Raw genomic sequence first — 19,475 nt, 5'->3', positions numbered from 1 at the left:
TGGCCAAGTGGCCAACACTGGTCTTCCCAGCCAGCACGGAGAGTGCCAGAGGCATCGGGTGGCCCCTGGGGAACATAACTGGCAGACAATGGACTGGAGCCAGGGAAGGCCTGGGCGCCTGCCCGACCACACTGGAGATTCCCGTCATTGTGGCCTCCATTGCTGCATACTGGGCCCCGAGTGCCACACCCATGGCCATGGCCAGCGCCGGAGGATGGCCAGGGGCGGCCCACACTGTGGGCTCATGTCCCCTGTCCTGGAGGCAGCAACCATGTGCCAGGACCCACCTCAGGGCAGGCTGTGGGGTATGGGGTCAGGGCTTTAGATGCAGGACAAGGGACCCACTTGGCCTCCAGACACACAATCTGGAGAACTCCTCTCGCTCCTTGGTTTGTGTGGCTGGGCAGTCTTGCCTGTGTCTTGCTGTGTGGGATGGGACCAAGAACCCTGAGCACCAACTCACCGTCAGCGGGCCACCTCCCTGGAGCTGGCGGTGCAGACCATGTGCGTCCTGACCAGAAGGCACCAGCTGTTGTAATGCCCAGAGCCCTGTTCAGGAGGCCTCTCCACCTTTCTCTCCAGCTCCCTATGCAGTGCAGCCTGACTCTGAAGGGGACTGCAGGCACGGCTTTCCCAGCACCCACAGCCCAGCTCATTTTCCCCACCTGGGTGATGAAAGGTGTGTGTGGCTCTGTCTTTTTTGGAAGCTTTGGTGCTGGCCGATTCAGCTCATCATAAAAGGCTTGAAACATTGGCTTGGGAGACCGTCTGTGGACCTCCCCTCGGACTAAAATAGCAACTTGGGGGTTTAGCCCTGTCCCATTGATCCGCAGGGCTGCATGCTCTCCTTTCTTCCAATGGGGGTCTAAGGGGTTAGAGATTATTCGTTTGGTGGGTTACAGGGACCGGGGTCCAGGGGGTTAGAGATTATTCGTTTGGTGGGTTACAGGGACCGGGATCCAGGAGAGATTGGTTGCCCCTTTTTGAAGGTGAACTGGGTCCTTTCTGTCCTGTTTTTAAGTAGCCTAAATAACACATGGCCAATAGGCACAATTTTCACAGACCTTGACTTACGACAAACATTTTTTACTGTGTAGCTTTTTTCCTAGTTAAGGGAACTACATTTTAATTCTAGCTTGTTACCATTAATGGCTGCACAAACATCAAATTTTAAAGTTACTTGTTTGGGAATTTCTTTTTCTTCTGTTCTAGTTATTTTACTTGTATCACCAAGGAAAGGACCAGTTTTAATTTTATTTTAAAATGGTGGTTGCAGGGGGCTTGGATGGATTATAACACACATCAGATTGGTCATTTCCTGGGCTACTGAGTGGCATTATACAAACACGTTCCTTTTAACGTTCCTGTACATTTATAATAACTATAGAATGAAGGGGGACAGCCCCTCCACGCCTGTGGGTATTTCTCACCAGGCAGGATGAGACTGAGAAAAGAAATAAGACACAGAGACAAAGTATAGAGAAAGAACAGAGGGCTCAGGCACCGGCGCTCAGCGTACAGAGGACCCGCACTGGCCCCGGTCTGAGTTCCCTCAGTATTTATTGACTGCCATTTTCACTATCTCAGCAAGAGGAACGCGGCAGGACAGCAGGGTGACAGTGGGGAGAAGGTCAGCAAGAAAACATGTGAGCAAAGGAATCTGTGTCACAAATAAGTTCAAGGGAAGGTACTATGCCTGGATGTGCATGTAGGCCAGATTATGCTTCTCTCCACCCAAATCTCTCAGTGGAGTAAAGAGTAACAGAGCAGCATTGCTGCCAACATGTCTCACCTCCCGCCACAGGGTGGTTTTTCTATCTCAGAACTGAACAAATGTACAATCGGGTTTTATACCGAGACATTCCATTCCCAGAGGCAGGCAGGAGACAGAGGCCTTCCTCTTTCACTCATCCTCCTCAGCACAGACCCTCCACGGGTGTCGGGCTCGGGGATGGTCAGGTCTTTCCCATCCCACGAGGCCATATCTCAGGCTATCTCAGTAGGGAGAAGCCTTGGACAGTACCCGGCTTTCCTAGGCAGAGGTCCCTGCGGCTTTCCGCAGTGCACTGTGCCCCTGGTTTATCGAGAATGGAGAATGGCGATGACTTTTCCCAAGCACACTGCCTGTAAACATATTGTTCACAAGGCACATCCTGCACAGCCCTAGATCCTTAAACCTTGATTCCATACAACACGCGTTTCTGTCAGCTCAAGGTTGGGGCAAAGTTACAGAATAACAGCATCTCAGGGCAAAACAGTTGTTCAGGGTACAGATCAGAATGGAGTTCTTATGTCTTCCTTTTCTACATAGACACAGTAACAGTTTGATTTCTCTTTCTTTTCCCTACATTTACAAATGCCACAGTGAAGAACTTGGTTGCAAACACATTCAGGCTGTCAAAAGAACTCTGTGCATAAAGTCCTTTCATTTCTTTGCCAGTTTTTTGATGCAGATTCCAGAATTGCTGAGTCAAAGGGCAAATGCCACATAGTTTTGTTAGACGCTGCCAAATCCTCTTCCACGATCTGCATTCCACAGTGACGTATGAGAGTCCTTGTATCCCACAGCTTCATAAACAAAGCATGATGGCAAACCTGCACGTTTACCAATCACTCAGGTGAGAAATTTCATCCTAGTTTCACTTTTTTTTGGTTAGCATTTTTATTACCAGCTTTTTTGTGGTGTAATGCACAGAAGGTAATGAACACATTCTACCTGCAAGCTTCTTCCTGTGCCTTTGGAATCTGCTCCTGCCAGTCTGCAGGGAACCACAGATCTGCTTTCCGTCTCGTAGGAGGCATTCTCGACACCCTATGTACACAGCATGCACTTTTTTATTTGGCTTCTCTTATGCAGCATAGTGACTTTCAGATTTATTCAAGCTGCTGCATGTGCCAACAGTCCACTCCTTCCTAGTGCTGAGGCCCCATCACATAAGCACAACTGTTTCCTCTGCGTGATGTGTTGTTCTCTGGCTGTAAACTGCCAAAAAAGACATCACTTAAAAAAAAAAAAATCAATATAATGTAAAATCTGCCTTGCCTTAGGAAAAGTTTTTCTGGCAGTGGCTCACACCTATAATCCCAATACTCTGGGAGGCTGAGGCAGGAGGACGGCTTGAGCCCAAGAGTTTGAGACCAGCCTGGGCAAGATGGTGAAACCCGGTCTCTATAAAAAAAATATAAAAATTAGCCAGGCATAGTGGCTCACACCTGTAGTCTCAGCTCCTTGGGAGGCTGAGGCGGGAGGATTGCTGGAGCCTGGGAAGTGGAGGTTGTAGTGAGCCGAGATCACACCACTGCACTCCAGCCTGGGCAGCATGGCAAGACTCTGTCTCTACCAAGAAAAAGACAAAAAATTAATAGAAGGACAAACAAAAGGTTTTCTTACCAAAATACACTTTAAGGAACAAATTTATCATATTAAGTTGGTGCAAAATTATGGCTTTTACCACTGAAAGTAATGGCAAAAACTGCAATTACTTCTGCACCAACCTAATATTATTTTCTAATGACAAACTTGGAAATAATTGTCATTGTTCTCTAAAAAGAACAGTCTAAAAATAAAGCAACAGCCCATTTACTTCTATGCCAGTTCTTTCAGTATTTGGTTATTTAAACTGGCGGTCCCTAACCAGCAGATTTACGGCCTGGGAACTTAAAGGTATTTGCCGCAGTCTTTTCCGATAACAAATTCAACAATGTTCCACACATGCAACAGGGGACTGTAAATGGCGGCAGATCCGTAGAGTAGAACATAGCAACGAAATGACCCTGTGCCAGATTCTCAGTGCTTTACAAAAATGCTTCGGTCATGAAAAGTGGGAGAACCTTTGTCTATACTGAGACACTTTATGTTTAAACTACCTACTTCCAGTTCAAAGTAAATATTTACATAGGTTGAACATCCCTAATCCAAAAATCTGAAATTCTCCAAAATCTGAAGCTTTCAGAGCACCAACATGACATTCAAAAGAAATGTGCTATGGAGTCAGATCTTCCGACTGGGGATGCTCAGACAGTAAGTATCATGCAGATATTCCAAAGTCTGAACAAGCCTGAAATCCAAAACACTTCTGGTCCCAAGGATTTCAGAGAAGGAATACTCAGGCTGTGTATTAAAAATGCACACACAGGAAAAGGTAGGCACATATACAAAGAAATTTAAACCATAATGGGTCGTCTCTGGTTAGTGAGCTCTTATTTCAATCTCTCTGTACTTTCTGAAATGAGTATGTATTTCTTGAGAAATCACTAAAACTGGCTGAGCGTGTTGGTTCATGCCTGTTGGGGAGGCCAAGACAGGTGGATCACTTGAATCCGAGACTAGCCTAGGCAACGTGGCGAAACCCCATCTCTACAAAACATACAAAAATTAGCCAGGCATGGTGGCATGTGCCTGGGAGGCTGAGGTGGGAGGATCACCTGAGCCAGGGGGAGGTTGAGGCTGCAGTGAGACAAGATCGAGCCACCACATTTCAGCCTGAGCAACAGAGATGAGACTCTATCTCAGAAAAACAAAAACAAAACAAAAAACCCGAACCCGGAAACATTAAAAATAGACTTGTGCTAAGCGAATGAGGTGTGATTTCTATATACGATCAGGAAATGGCCTTCATGATACATCCTGAAAATGACCTACTGCCTGAATTACAGACACACTAGATGATAGTGAGGGTCCAAAGGTAACTTCCACAGACACAGCTAAGTGATTATACGACTATCTCTTACAAGCTACGAAAAGCTTAAGCGTAAAAGCTTTTCTATCTTCATTATTTCTGAATCTTAATGCCCAGCGGAAATGCCACACAGGTGAACTGTGCTTGTGTGGAACAAGGCTGCAACCCCCCTACCCCACCCTTGGCTGGCTGTTCCCAGGACACTGCTCACCACAACCCCTCCTCAATTTCTGCCCTTCCCTTCTCTGCGTGCTCAGTGCCCAGGGGATGCTAAGGGCTGCACCACATCCCCTCGGCTCCCCGGCAGATGCTTCCGGTTGGGCCAGCCCAAGGGAGGAGAGGGGAGGGGTCTCTTCTGGGCTCCCTTGGCTTGGGACTGGTTTCTGGCAGTGGCTGTGTCCCCACCCCATAGACGCTGACTTTCTCCCTAAGTCCACAATCCTCCTCTCCTCCCCCGCCACCAGGCCTTGGACACTTGCTCCTCCCCAGTGACTTCCATCTGGCCCACACCACGGAGCAACACTTCCTCAAGGCTCCTCTGAACCACTTGCAGGCACTGGATTCTGTTTCCAGCCAGAAGCCTGACTGCTATCAGAGTGCCTTTTTCAGTGGTGCCTCAAATCTGTCAGGAGTTGATTTAAATCCAGCCTGCTCCTCCCCGTTCACCATCAGCAAGGTCAGCCCGCGAACCTGGGCAGGGCCGTGCGCGTTCTGGGCTGTGGTGAGAACGAACTCCACACTGACCTTCCCAGTGCTGACGTCCACATAGGACAGGGTGTGCTTCCTCCAGTGCTCCTCAAAGGGCTTCTTCTGTTGCCCCTGGATGGGCTTGGAGTAATCGTACTCATCAATCCGCACCTGAGGCCAGAAACACCATCACATATCTCATTACTCTAACAGAGCAATACAGAAAAAACATAGCAAACATTAAAATGATCTAAGAGACAGATGCCCTAGAACTCATTCCATTTCCACTTCAGCCCTGGCACCATCAACATGTTCAGAACCCACAGAGGCCACATGGCTGGCCAGGGGGTGTGCAGCCAGCAGTGAGTCCAGAGTAATCCGTGTCCGCACGTTCCCTTAGACATCCTTTATGTACCTAACAGTTTACCAAATACTTTGTCTTTTTGCTGCATGCGCTGGGAGACTACCTACTACCTCAATCTTTTCTTTCAGCCTGTTTTTATTTAAAAAAAATTTTTTTTTCTTTTGAGACAGGCTCTTGCTATGTCACCTGGGCTGGAGTGCAGTGGCGTGATCACAGCTTGCGGGAGCCTTGACTTCCCAGGCTCAATCAATCATCCTGCCTCAGTCTCCTGCGTGTACCACCACGCCTGGCTAATGTTTTATTTTTGTGTAGAGACAGGTTTCGCCATGTTGTCCAGGCTGATCTAGAACTCCGGGCTCAAGTGATCTGCCTGCCTCAGCCTCCCAAATGCTGGGATTACAGGTGTGAGCCACTGCACCTGGCTTCTATTCTAATTAAAACTTGTTGTGACCAACTAAATTTATGCTACTGGCCAGGCCCAGTGGCTCATGCCTGTAATCCTAGCACTTTGGGAGGTTGACGTAGGTGGTTCACTTGAGGTCACGAGTTCAAGACCAGCCCGGCCAACATGGTGACACCCCGACTCTACTGAAAATACAAAATTAGCCAGGCATGGTGGCATGCGTCTGTAATCCCAGCTGCTTGGGAGGCTGAGGCAGGGGAATTACTCAAACCCGGGAGGCAGAGCTTGCAGTGAGCTGAGATCGCGCCACTGCATTCCAGCCTGGGGGACAGCAAGACTCCATCTCAAAAAAATAAAAATAAAAATAACAAATTTATTATTATTCTGTATTCTGGCAAACACGGATTCATATACTTTGCAGGAAAGACTCTTTAATATGTACAAGGAGGCAAGAGCAAGTTCCGAGCAGTGATTACAGCCATCAGCATATTCCAGTGGAGGGTAAATCGGTAAAATTTCACGGTGAATAAAAATGCTTTCCCACTCACCGTGTTCAGCTGACTGGAAAGGCCGCCAGCAGCCGCCCACACACGGTCCTGAACCAGCCTGTGTGCCTGCCTTGTGGAGCCTTTGTCCTTTTGCTGATGTGGTTTATCCTGAACTTGCATGTGTGCCCCAAGCTTCCCTTTCCGTGTTTTTTTGCTATCGTTATGTGAAAAACTCTTACCAGGCAGAGTCCAACATGTGTGCTCTGCACAAAAATCAGTTCACCTGAAGAACAAGTAACCACAGGGCAGGCTCTATAATACCTTTTCCAAACCACAGGGCAGGCTCTATAATACCTTTTCCAAACCACAGGGCAGGCTCTATAATACCTTTTCCAAACCACAGGGCAGGCTCTATAATACCTTTTCCAAACCACAGGGCAGGTCTGAAACGGTGGCTTCCTCGTTATTTAATAAACTGGCATTTCCTCCTTAGGGCAGGTCTGAAACGGTGGCTTCCTCGTTATTTAATAAACTGGCATTTCCTCCTTAGGGCAGGTCTGAAACGGTGGCTTACTCGTTATTTAATAAACTGGCATTTCCTCCTTAGGGCAGGTCTGAAACGGTGGCTTACTCGTTATTTAATAAACTGGCATTTCCTCCTTAGGGCAGGTCTGAAACGGTGGCTTACTCGTTATTTAATAAACTGGCATTTCCTCCTTAGGGCAGGTCTGAAACGGTGGCTTACTCGTTATTTAATAAACTGGCATTTCCTCCTTAGGGCAGGTCTGAAACGGTGGCTTACTCGTTATTTAATAAACTGGCATTTCCTCCTTAGGGCAGGTCTGAAACGGTGGCTTACTCGTTATTTAATAAACTGGCATTTCCTCCTTAGGGCAGGTCTGAAACGGTGGCTTACTCGTTATTTAATAAACTGGCATTTCCTCCTTAGGGCAGGTTTGAAATGGTGGCTTACTCATTATTTAATAAACTGGCATTTATTTCCTGGTCATGCCACTCTGCCTGCACTTCTAACCTTGGCCTTCTAACAGCAAAGCACATTGGCTTGGAGATGCCACTGCTGGCATCAGTGGATGCTGACCCAAAGCAAGGAAAAGGTCACAGTGATCCAGAGGATGGCGGGAACCCAAGGATCAAAGTTACCAGGGGGAAAAAGGCATTTTTTGGATTTACTTTTGGGAAAATGAAATAAAATGCAGAGAAAATGCAGGGGTAGGGCTGAATCCCACCAGGTGGGAGGAAAAGGCAGGTGCAGGTGGGTGTGGCAAGAAAGTGCACCTTGTAGTCTTCCCTGGCGTGTGCACCCCGTGACTCCTTCCGCGCCTCTGCTCCGTAGATGGTCTGCAGCGCACACAGCATCAGGTTCTGCAGCTCCAGGGTCTCCACCAGGTCCGTGTTCCAGACCATTCCTGGGGACACAAAAAGTTCCATCAGGGGCAGGCAGGACCCAGTCACATGGGCCTTCTGAGCTGTCAGCCTGGGCCTGCTAGTCCGTGGAGCCACTGGTTATGGCTTTATAGCTGTGGGCCAGGACCCATCTGGACAGCAAGCATGGAACTAAGTCAGCACTGATGGGACAGACACCAGCCCACTCTGCAGAAGGCAGGGCCCAACACTGTACAAAGAGCCTGCTGTCTGCTCACCCCGGTCAAACGTCTTCAGGTGCTTCAGGTCTCCATAGAGCTTGCTGATTTTCCCACAACCTTCTTGCAACACGCTTCCCACACGGAACACAGCAGCATGATTTTGCATTGACTGTGGCACAAAATATTATTTGTAAACTTTTAATCCATACAAGTAGTCACACCAAGAACTGCTTAACTTTTAGACCTGTTGTTTTGCATTTCATTTAAAAGTTACGTAAATTAAACAGAAAAATTAGGAAATTCAGACTACGAGTTTATTACTCTGAACTTAAAAATGAAGTTTTGACTAAAGCTTCTGAATAAATGTTTCTATTACATACACATCTTAGACCCAGACACATCTTTTCCAGTGGGATACAGCCAGGGTCCAGGACTCCAAGCAGACTGCCTGTGAGGCACGTTCCGTATGGCTCCACAGTCAACCAGGCAGTGCTGCCTGCCCACACCCCTGGAGGGGCTCCTGACGTGGGGTCTGGTGGTGAACGTGACACAAGCCAGCAGCCCTGTGGTGACACACACTAGGGGGAGCTGAGCAGAGTCCTGGTGATGGTGGGGTTGGAGCCGAAGGTCTTTAGTGAGAGGGAGGGGCGTGGGTGGCTCGGGCCCTTGGCCCATCTGGCTACTGCCTTCTGCCTATTTTGTAGAAGCTTCTTGTACACTGACTTCCTTCATAGTTTTACTGTGGCAAGAAACATGCCATGTAGTGGACCTGAAGTTTACTGTAGGTGTGCTGGGAACCAGGCGTCAGCTTTTGCTTCCTGTGGGACAGAGAGGCAAAACCTCTGTGATCCCTCCTCCTCCTTGCTTCTCCCTCTAACTCTGCTTTGCTCTACTGACCCTAATTGTCTCTTCCTCTACCAATGCAGCTTCATGGTTTAATTTGGACATTTCATCTGATTTTCCTTAGACTCATACATAATCATGACACTGCAATGCACATCAACCTAATGGTTTTTCAGGAAGAACAAATGAAAAAAGTTGCATCTCAGAATCTAGTATTACATTCTTTCATGTCCTTTAGCAGCCACATTTTCATATCCTTTCTTGTATTTCTGGTTACATTATTTCAAAGCATTTTACATTTTTTGTTTGAAATGTGAACAAAGTATTTACTGATGTCTGAGCAGATTACTGCTGGCACATTGCAAAGCTACTGATTTTTAGATACAAATCTCTTATCCAGACACCTTACTGCATTCTTGTTTTGTTTCTGTTAAATTTTTCAGTTTATTCTCTGGGAATTTTTTGGAAATTACGTCTGTAAATAATAGCAATTGTATCGATTTCTTTTCAATATTTGCTGCCGAGATCAACTCGGTTGGGGAGACCCTAACCCAACAGCACTAGAGGAATTAAAGATACACATACAGAAAATAGCACGTGGGGTGGGAAATCAGGGGTCTCACAGCCTTCAGAGCTGAGAGCCTCCAACAGAGATTTACCCACATATTTATTGATAACAAGCCAGTCATAAGATTTACTAAAAGTACTCCTTACGGGAAACAAAGGGATGGGCTCTGGGTCGTTATCTGCAGCAGGAACACGTCCTTAAGGCACAGATCACTCGCTATTGTTTGTGGTTTAAGAACCCCTTAAGCGGTTTTCCGCTCTGGGTGGGCCAGGTGTTCCTTGCCTTGATTCTGGTAAACCGACAACCTTCCAGCATGGGTGTCATGGCCATCACGAGCGTGTCACAGCACTGCAGAGATTTTGTTTATGGCCAGTTTGGAGGCCAGTTTATGGCCACACTGGGGGGCCTGTTCCCAACATGTCCCCCTTCTTTGTTTTGCAAGGTGATAAAAGCAAAGGCAGCTCTGTCACGGTGAGCTACTTCTCACAGGCGTCAGGATCTGCAACTGCAGACTATACAAACAGCACAGATGAAAAGCACAATCAACACTGAAATCACAGAGCCTCTAAGTGTTTTTATCCATTTTAATGGGTTACTAGCTGCTAACCTGTCTGCAGCTCCTCCAAGCACTCCAGTTCCTGGCATTAAGGTCAGGTGTGCGTGGGATGCTTCAACTATTTGTTCTTTTAATTTTGCAACATCCAAAGACAAGTTTGTAGAGTGTCCTTCTAGATGTTTTTTTATTCTTTCCCCAATTCTGATCTTATTAAAGGCTATTAATAGTTTCCATAAATCCTTAGGTTTAGCTCCTACAGTGGGCCATATCACTGGAGGCTGAGGTGCCACTACATCGCCACGGTTCCAGATAATAGGAACTCTTGCCGTATTTCTTACCATTTCTACCATCTGACCATTTTGTTCAGACCAGCTGAACATAGTGTGGCCACGGCACGCGGACTGAGAGGTAAAATTCAAGCTACACATCCCCTTAGGGGACCAATCAATAATGATTCCATAGGAATCGTTGTGAAGCACCTCTGCCTGTTTTGCAAAGCAATCTTCCCAAATAAGCACGTTCATTTTCTCTGAGCAGGTCCAATCCTGTTTAGAAATAGGTTTTTGAGGGTGGTATGCCCCAATCATAGGAGATTTACTAAGCATGTGTAACTGTGTCATAGAGTGATTACGTCCAGGCACTACTGCCAGCCAAGATTGATAAATATGCCCAATAAGTACAATTGTTCCATGTCAGCCCTGGCTGAAGGAACACTCACAGCAGTAGTGATCACTGCTACCACAGCTACCATTAAATCACTCATTGGGACTGGCTGTCCCGCTTTCCTCAGGGTTTCTTCCGCCATCTGTGACGGCTTCTTGATCTGTCCCGAGGTGGTGACTGTTTGACAGGCGTTGCTCGTGACAGTTGGGGCCCTCCTTAGTGTCAGTCTCGACATGGCCGCAACCAGGGGGTCCTCTGGATCCTCCCAGAATCTCTTCCTCAGCATCAGCTCATGATAAGGTTTCAAGTGTCTTGATGGTTCAGTCCTGGAGAAACAGAAGCATAACCTCTACCCCAAGTTACTATTTTACCTATTTCCCAACTTTTTGTTATCAGGTCTCTCCACCAAACCAGTCGTTCTGCTTCTGTCTTTGCGGCTGGTTTCTGTAGATGCTGTTCAGCTGCTGACAACATCTGGCCTTTAGGCAGGCTCAAAACATTTAAAGTTAATAATGTGATTCAGTTGCATATGGGGTGTCCCGTAGTCCCTGTTTTCCACCCTCTGCTTTTGCAACTGCTGTTTCAGGGAGAGATTCATTCTTTCCACCATGGCTTGTCCTTGAGAATTACATGGGATACCAGTAACGTGTTTAATATTCCATGTAGAGAAAAATGTAGCTAGAGCTTGAGAATTGAGTTCCAATCCTTGAGAATTAACTCCTCCTGTAAAAGATGAGCAATGTACCACTTATCAAGTTGGGCATCGTTGGATAATAGCTTTAGCTTCTTTCTGGGTAATGCTGTATCTGCATTTGAGACCAGAGGCATTAACATGGGTTAAATTGTGAAAGTGTCTGGCATTAGATATTGCAGTAGCAACTAGGCAATTGGCCATTTGATTCCCTGCAGTCAAAGGTCCTGGAAGAGGTGTATGAGCCCTAATGTGAGTGATGTAAAAAGGGTGCGCTCTACTCCTAACTGCTGTTTGCAACTGGATAAAGTCATCAGTTGTTCATCTGTGTGAAATCGTAACTGAGCATTTTCAATTAACTGTGTGGGATGAACCACGTATGAAGAATCAGAAATCACATTAATAGGCATATTAAAAGCAGTCACTACCTCAATGACAGATACAAGCTCCTCTTTTTGAGCTGAAGTATAGGGCATCTGGAAAACTTTACCTTTCGAGCCAGAATAAGAAGCTTTACCATTACTAGACTCATCTGTAAAAACATTCTCAGCACCTTCAATTGGTTTAAATTTAGTTATTTTAGGGAGAATCCAATTAGTTAATTTCAAAAATTGAAAGTTTCATCTTAGGAAAATGATTATCGAGAATACCCACAGAGTCAGCTAAATGGGTTTGCCAAGTAAGACTATTTGTAAAATCTTGCTGTATTTGTGCCTTCATGAGAGGGATAATAATTTTTCCAGGATCATATACATGTAATTTAACAATCCGAGTTCTCTCATTTCCTATCATAGTAGCGATTTGATCCAAATGAGGGGTCAGAGTCCGTGAATTAGGATGTGGAGGGAAAGCCGCTCTACACCGTGGATCGGGACGTTGGGGGAAAGCCGCTCTACGCCGTGGATCGGGACGCGGGGGGAAAGCCGCTCTACGCCGTGGATCGGGACGCGGGGGGAAAGCCGCTCTACACCGTGGATTGGGATGCGGGGGAAAGCTGCTCTACAAGATCTTGCTCTTGGACACTAACATCAGCAGGTGAGCGCGAGTTGGAGAAATGAGCAAATCTAGACTCTTCTCTGGATCTATTCTATTTATTTGAGCTTTATGGCCTTGCTTTTCAATTAGCTGCAGCTCTGCCTCAGCTTCCTTCGTTAATTGCCGAGGGCTATTGCGACTAGGATCTCCTCTAAGGATAGAAAATAGACTACTCATGGCATAGGCAGGAATGCCTAGAGCAGATCGTATCCTGTTAATGTCCCCTAGTAATTTTTGAAAGTCTTTTAATGTTTTCAGTTGATCCCTACGTATGGCTACTTTCTGTGGCACAATGGTAGTGTCATTTACTAAGGTCCCCAAGTAGGAGTAAGTAGTAGTAATCTGAATTTTGTCAGGAGCTGTAATTAAACCAGCACCAGAAACTGAATTTTGCAAGTGATCATAACATTGGAGTAATATTTCTCAAGTGGGGGAAGCACAAAGTATATTGTCCATACAATGAATAATGTAACACTGTGAAAATGTTTTAGGAGTAGGTTCAATTGCTTGCCCTACATATGTCTGGCAAATTGTTGGACTGTTTAACCTGACTTGTGGCAACACTTTCCAATGAAAACGCTTAGCAGGCTGCAGGTTGTTTACTGCAGGAATTGTAAATGGAAACCATTCACAGTCTTGCTCAGCTAAGGGGATAGTAAAGAAACAGTCTTTTAATAAATCTATGACTATTAAAGGCCAATTTTTCGGAATCATAGCAGGAGAAGGCAATCCTGGCTCTCATGTCCCCATAGGTTGTATAACTGAATTAATGGATCTTAAGTCAGTTAACATTCTACATTTACCCGATTTTTTTCTTAATTACAAAAACTGGAGAATTACAAGGGGAAAATGTTGGAGCTATGTGTTCCTTTTCTAATTGTTCATTAACTAAGTCCTCTAAAGCCTCCAGTTTCTCTTTACTTAGCGGCCATTGTTCTATCCAAACTGGCTTCTCTGTTAACCATCTCAAAGGTATAGGTTCTAGTGGCTTAACAATGGCTGCCATCAAAAATGACACCCTAAACCTTGGCAGGAACTTTGTCTTTCCGCTTCAAGCGGTTCTTTCAAAGCTTGGAAATTTTTTTCTAGTCCCATACCACAGATATACCCCATTTCATGCATCACATGCTGACTTTGAGGGCTATATAATTGTTCTGGAATTAGAACTTGTGCTCCCCACTGTTGTAATAAATCTCCCCCATAAATTTATAGGTACAGAAGTTATAATTGGTTGAATAGTCCCAAGTTGTCCACTGGGCCCTTCACAATGTAAAACCTAACTACTTTGATATACTTCAGGGGCTTTACCAACTCCAACTATGTTAAAGTGAGCAGGCTGAATTGGCCACACGGATGGCCAGTGCTGCAGAGAAATGACTGAAATGTCTGCTCCTGTATCTACCAAACTTTTAAATTTCTTTCCCTGAATAGTTATTTCACAGGTAGGACGTTTATCAGTAATTGGATTCACCTAATAAGCTGCTCTGCCTTGTTTGTTTGTGCTTCCAAATCCTCCTGTTCACTTAGTTTCACTTTTCCCCATTCCCACATATGGCACAGTCAGGAGCTGTGCTACGCGCTCTCCTGGTGCTGCTTTCCAGGGAACAGAAGTAGATATAATAATTTGAATTTCCCCATTGTAATCTGAATCACTGACTCCTGCATGTATTTGTACCCCTTTTACATTTAAACTAAATCTTCCTAAAAATAATCTTATTGTCCCCACTGGCAAGTATCCACAGACTCCTGTTGGTACCTTTTGCAGGGGCTCCCCAGGCAGAAGACTCACAGCTATTGCGCAGCATAAATCTACTGCAGCACTGCCGGCTGTGGTGGGGGACAGACATTGTACAGGGGTGAAGGAGTGGCCTGAGCCGGAAATGCCCTGGTTTGGAACGGAGCCCAGGACGGGCCCCTCATGGCATTTCCCGAAATTGGGTTTCCATCTTTATCAAACTTAGAGTGACAGTGATTAGCCCAATGTTTTCCTTTTTACATTTTGGACATATTTCTGGCTCTGTAGTTTTCTTTTTTCCCCTATCTGGCAGCCTGACTTACTGATTTTTTCTACTTTCTTGTTTAGTATGACCATGCTTCCCACAGTTAAAACAAGCTCCAGGGAACAGAGGATTTCCTTTATCCACTCTCAGTCCCGCCCCTGCCTGTGCCAACAATGTAGCTTTATGCATATTACCTCCGATACCATCATAGGCCTTGATATAACCAACTAAGCGTGCTTTCTCTCTGATAGGTCGTAGAGCAGCCTGGCAGCCGGGATTAGCATTGTCAAAAGCTAATAACCGCAAAACTATACGCTGAGCAGCCAAAACTGCAATCACCTTTTTAAGAGACTCCTGTAACCAAGCTATAAAATCTGCATACGGTTCTTTTGGTCCCTGTTTTACCGCACTAAAGGAAGGGTACTGTTCTCCACCTCAAGTGATTTTTTCACAAGCTCTAATGCACACTCCTCTAAGCGGCTCTATGGCATCATCCTGCATGACCACTTGTGCATCTAAACCAGCCCAGCCGCGACCTCTAAAAGTTGGTCTGCAGTTATATTAATTTGAGGTTGGGCCTGGGTGTTGCAAGCAGCCTGAATGGAAGCTTCATCTGCCCACCAAGTTTTAAATTGTAAGAACTGAGCAGGAGTTAAACAAGCTTGAGTAAGAGTGTCCCAGTCAGTAGGAATCATCTGACTGGAAACAGCAACATTCTTTAATAGTCCAGTTACAAAAGGAGAACCTGGTCCATGTTGATTGACAGCCTGTTTAGACTCTTTAAGTAATTTAAAGGGAAAGGCTCAAATGTAGCTAAAATATTTCCCTGTTGATCTGTGGGGTGTATTCTAACAGGGAACTGACAAGATTCTGTATCACCCTCTCTTCTAATTTGCTGAATTCCTGCCTGAATAGAACTGAGAGTGGTCGCTCGAGGCACTGCTCAGTCAGTCACTGGAGCAACTACTTTTCGCCCAGTGTCCTCCGGAAAATAAAGATCTGGAGGGTCAGGTCACTCTTTTTCTTCAAAATAAAGAGGGGGTACAGAAGGGTAGGGATGAACCTCTCCCTCCTTTGCCACTTTAGCTTTAGCTGGCAAATAAGCCTGCTCTGTTACTTCTTCTGTTACTTCGTTATACTCTCCGTCCCCCTTATTATTAGCATGAAAAGGTTCCAAGGGAAGGAACCAGAGCCCACCTTTGTCCCATTGTTACCGTGATGCTTCCAAGCTCCCCTTCTTACTCACCATGGGGATGGCTTAAGAGTACTTGGGCGTCCTCCAGCTTAGCTGCATGTTCTCCGTCACTCCGGTGACCCTTTGACCTGGGTCTGAACCCCACACGTGGGCGCCGCTTGCTGAGACCAGCTCGGTTGTGGAGACCCTAACCCAGCAGCACTAGAGGAATTAAAGACACACACACACAACTATAGCACGTGGGGTGGGAAATCAGGGGTCTCACAGCCTTCAGAGCTGAGAGCCTTGAACAGAGGTTTACCCACATATTTACTGACAACAAGCCAGTCATAAGATTTACTAAAAGTATCCCTTATGGGAAACAAAGGGATGGGCTCTGGCTAGTTATCTGTAGCAGGAACATGTCCTTAAGCACAGATCGCTCATGCTACTGTTTGTGGTTTAAGAAACCCTTAAGTGGTTTTCCGCCCTGGGTGGGCCAGGTGTTCCTTGCCCTCATTCCAGTAAACTGACAGCCTTCCAGCGTGGGCGTCACGGCCATCACGAGCACGTCACAGTGCTGCAGAGATTTTGTTTATGGCCAGTTTGGGGGCCAGTTTATGGCCAGATTTCGGGGCCTGTTCCCAACAATTTACCTCATTTCTTTTTTTGATTCTTACTATTAATAGCCAGAGTCAGCAGAAAAATCCCTTCCCCCAACGAAACGCATTTCCACGAGCATAGGAAGCTCTGTTTGTTCAGTGCTGACTCCAGCATCTCACGGAGCCTGCAACACAGCAGGCACCAAGACACACCTTGTTTGGTGAGAATGCTTCTATTATTCTCACTTCAAACTGTCTCACGGATTTGCCAGTTCTATATCCTAAGGCATGTTCCCACTCTCTAATGCAATGGTTCCTTCTCTCACAGCTGGCCTCCAACCCTACAAAAGTACTGCAAGGCATCACTCAGCCTTCTGTGCCTTAGTCACACTGTTCTTCTCACCGTTCCACAAAGCCTCCTTCAAGCCCAGCCTCACTTGAAGACTGAAGGGCACAGGCCTGTGAAAATGTCAGCAGGGAACCTGTTCTCTTGTGTCTTAACACCATATGCCTTTCAGAATAGCACTAAAGCAATGGACTTCTTTTTAGAAAATATGCAGAAATTCTTGCAAATAGTAGACAGGAGATCTCATTCATGGACAAGAATCCTTGTTATTAGAGGAATTCAGTTTCTCAGACTGACTATATATCAAGTTCTCCACAGCCCTCTGTGGCTAATGGCTGCCATACTGGACGGCAAACACTCGGAACATTTCCATCGTCACAGATGGTCCTACTGGACCAACTCCCAGCAGCACAGGCCGCACAGATCGGTTTCCACCTGCCGCCCACTCTCCCTCGCTTCTAAGTATATTCAGGGGCAGCAACAGGCCTGGCTTAAAGACATTTCCAAGCTGCTGGAAGCCAGGCATGATGACACGATCAATACGTGGGCCTGAGATGTAAGCAGCAGTACTGTGTTGAACTCCAGGAAACCTACGAAGAGAAAGCTGCCCTGCTGGGGACTGAGCTTCTCCGGCAGTCCTGCTGCTCCCTCTCCTCCACGCTGTGACTCATCCACAACAGCCAGAGACGGTCAGGGCACGGAGGTCATGCCCAAGCACACACGAGCGAACCAGAGAAGGCCGTCCTGGATGCCAAGCAGTCACTAACTATGCCCTAGCCTGCTGACCTTCTATGTGGAAAAGTGCACTTCTGTGTAGCTCAGGCCTCCTGGTCTCTTTCATGTTCTTGATACGGTGAGGAGTAGGTCCTACTGCTGTTTACCTCGACACTGGTGCAGCCTCACATGTTTATCGCAGCACTAGTCACAATAGCAAAGTCTAGAATCAACCTAAGTGCCCATCAATGATGACCGGACAAAGAAAATGTTGTACATAAACACTGTGAAATACTCAGCCATACAAAAATAAAGCACTCATGTCTTCTGCAGCCACGTGGATGAAACAGGAGGTCACTATCCTAAGTGAAGTGACTCAAGGTCAAGTGTCACATTCTCACTTGGAAGTGGGAGCTGAATGGTGAGTACACGTGGCCACACGGAGTGGACTAACAAGAGACTGGGGGCTCCAAAAAGCGGGAGGGGTGGGGATGAGCAATTACCTGCTGGGTACAACATACATGACTTGGGTAACGGGTACATGAAAAGCCCAGACTCCACCACCTCACGGTTCATCCACACAAACTGCACCTGCATCCCCCTAAATCTATTTTTAAAAAAACAAAACCAGTGCAGGGCCAGGTATGCAGCCAGCTGCTCACTCCAGAGTGAGTCCAGGCTCTTACCTTCTGCATGCTGAGTTGAAGTTCTGATGTTCTTATGCTTCTGTCAGCAAATCTCAATTTGTCAAGATTCATGAAGATTCTTCCCCAGCATTTGGTTTAATTGGAGGGACTTTATCTCCTAAAACAAAACAAAACAAAAGTTAGAATTTAACTTCTCAAAACCGTTTTAAAAAACCAAATGGATTTAGAATGGCACAAAAGTACGTAGCATAGCCGTTCAAGGAGCTTGGAAACTGCGAAAGTCTCTTCAGCTAACACACTGCCAGCCCACCCTACATCTGAGGCCATCTGTTGAGTTGGGGCCAATTTTGAAGAACATACATAAAGGCAAAATTGTTGCCACACAGTAGACATCCATTAACTTATCTTAGAGTGAATAAACTAGAAATCATCTCTAAAATTAAAAAATTAAATGAAGGCCGGGTGCGGTAGCTCTCACTTGTAATCCCAGCACTTTAGGAGGCCAAGATAGGTGGATCACTTGAGGTCAGGAGTTCAAGTGCAGCCTGGCCAACGTGGCAAAACCTCATTTCTACTAAAAACACAAAAATTACCTGGGTACGGTGGCGCGCGCCTATAATCCCAGCTACTCGGGAGGCTGAGGCATGAGAACTGCTTGAACCTGAAAGGTGAAAGTTGCAGTGAGTTGAGATCGCGCCACTGCACTCCAGCCTGCAAAACAGAGTGAGACCCTGCCTTAAAAAAAAAAAAAAAAAGTATACAAATTTATACATATTAAGTGTATATAAATGTGTGTATATAAGGGGAATAAGTGTATATAAGGGGAAAAAAAGGACACCTTCCAGATGGTGGTCTCAAGGGGCCGGCCACCCCACTGTCCTTTGCATCAGGGGAAGGAAGGTGGCTGCTGTGTGCTTGAAAGTCACCTGCTGATTTGGACTCTTGTGTGCTCTCACCTACACTTCAAGATTTGCAATTTTTTTTTTTTTTTTTGAGATGGAATTTTGCTCTGTAGCCCAGGCTGGAGTGTACTGGCACCATCTCGGCTCACTGCAAACTCCACCTCCTGGTTCAAGCAATCCTCCTGCCTCAGCCTCCGGAGTAGCTGGGACTACAGGAGTATGCCACCATACCTGGCTAATTTTTGTATTTTCAGCAGAGATGGGGTTTCACCATATTGGCCAGGCTGGTCTCAAACTCCTGACCTCAGCTGAGCCACCTGCCTCGGCCTCCCAAAGTGCTGGGATCACATGTGTGAGCCACTGTGCACAGCCAAGATTTGCAACTCTTGTGTTTCTAAGACGTCTTCAAAACAGTTTTACAGTTTTTAAATAACATTATATATATTTTCTTCAACAGGTAATACATGCAGAAGGTAGGAGGTATGAAATGCAGGAGTCAAACAGGCCCC

The 19,475-nt window shown here is 46.2% G+C and overlaps 1 protein-coding gene across 1 annotated transcript; it reads right to left on the bottom strand.

The window, feature by feature from the left end:
- Positions 1–2,659: 2,659 nt before the first annotated feature.
- On the bottom strand, positions 2,660–18,685 carry LOC108513714 (succinate dehydrogenase [ubiquinone] flavoprotein subunit, mitochondrial-like). The gene is given in 7 exon segments (XM_017849581.1): positions 2,660–2,929; positions 2,932–2,983; positions 5,424–5,537; positions 7,918–8,048; positions 8,283–8,394; positions 18,104–18,221; positions 18,658–18,685. Coding segments are annotated over 6 exon segments (561 nt in total). The 5' UTR covers positions 18,176–18,221; positions 18,658–18,685; the 3' UTR covers positions 2,660–2,849.
- Between the last annotated feature and the right edge of the window lie 790 nt (positions 18,686–19,475).

The sequence above is a fragment of the Rhinopithecus bieti genome, unplaced genomic scaffold (genome assembly GCF_001698545.2).
Source record: "Rhinopithecus bieti isolate Rb0 unplaced genomic scaffold, ASM169854v2 scaffold_33330, whole genome shotgun sequence".
Classification (NCBI taxonomy): domain Eukaryota; kingdom Metazoa; phylum Chordata; class Mammalia; order Primates; family Cercopithecidae; genus Rhinopithecus; species Rhinopithecus bieti.
This window is presented reverse-complemented; position numbering and strand designations above follow the sequence as displayed.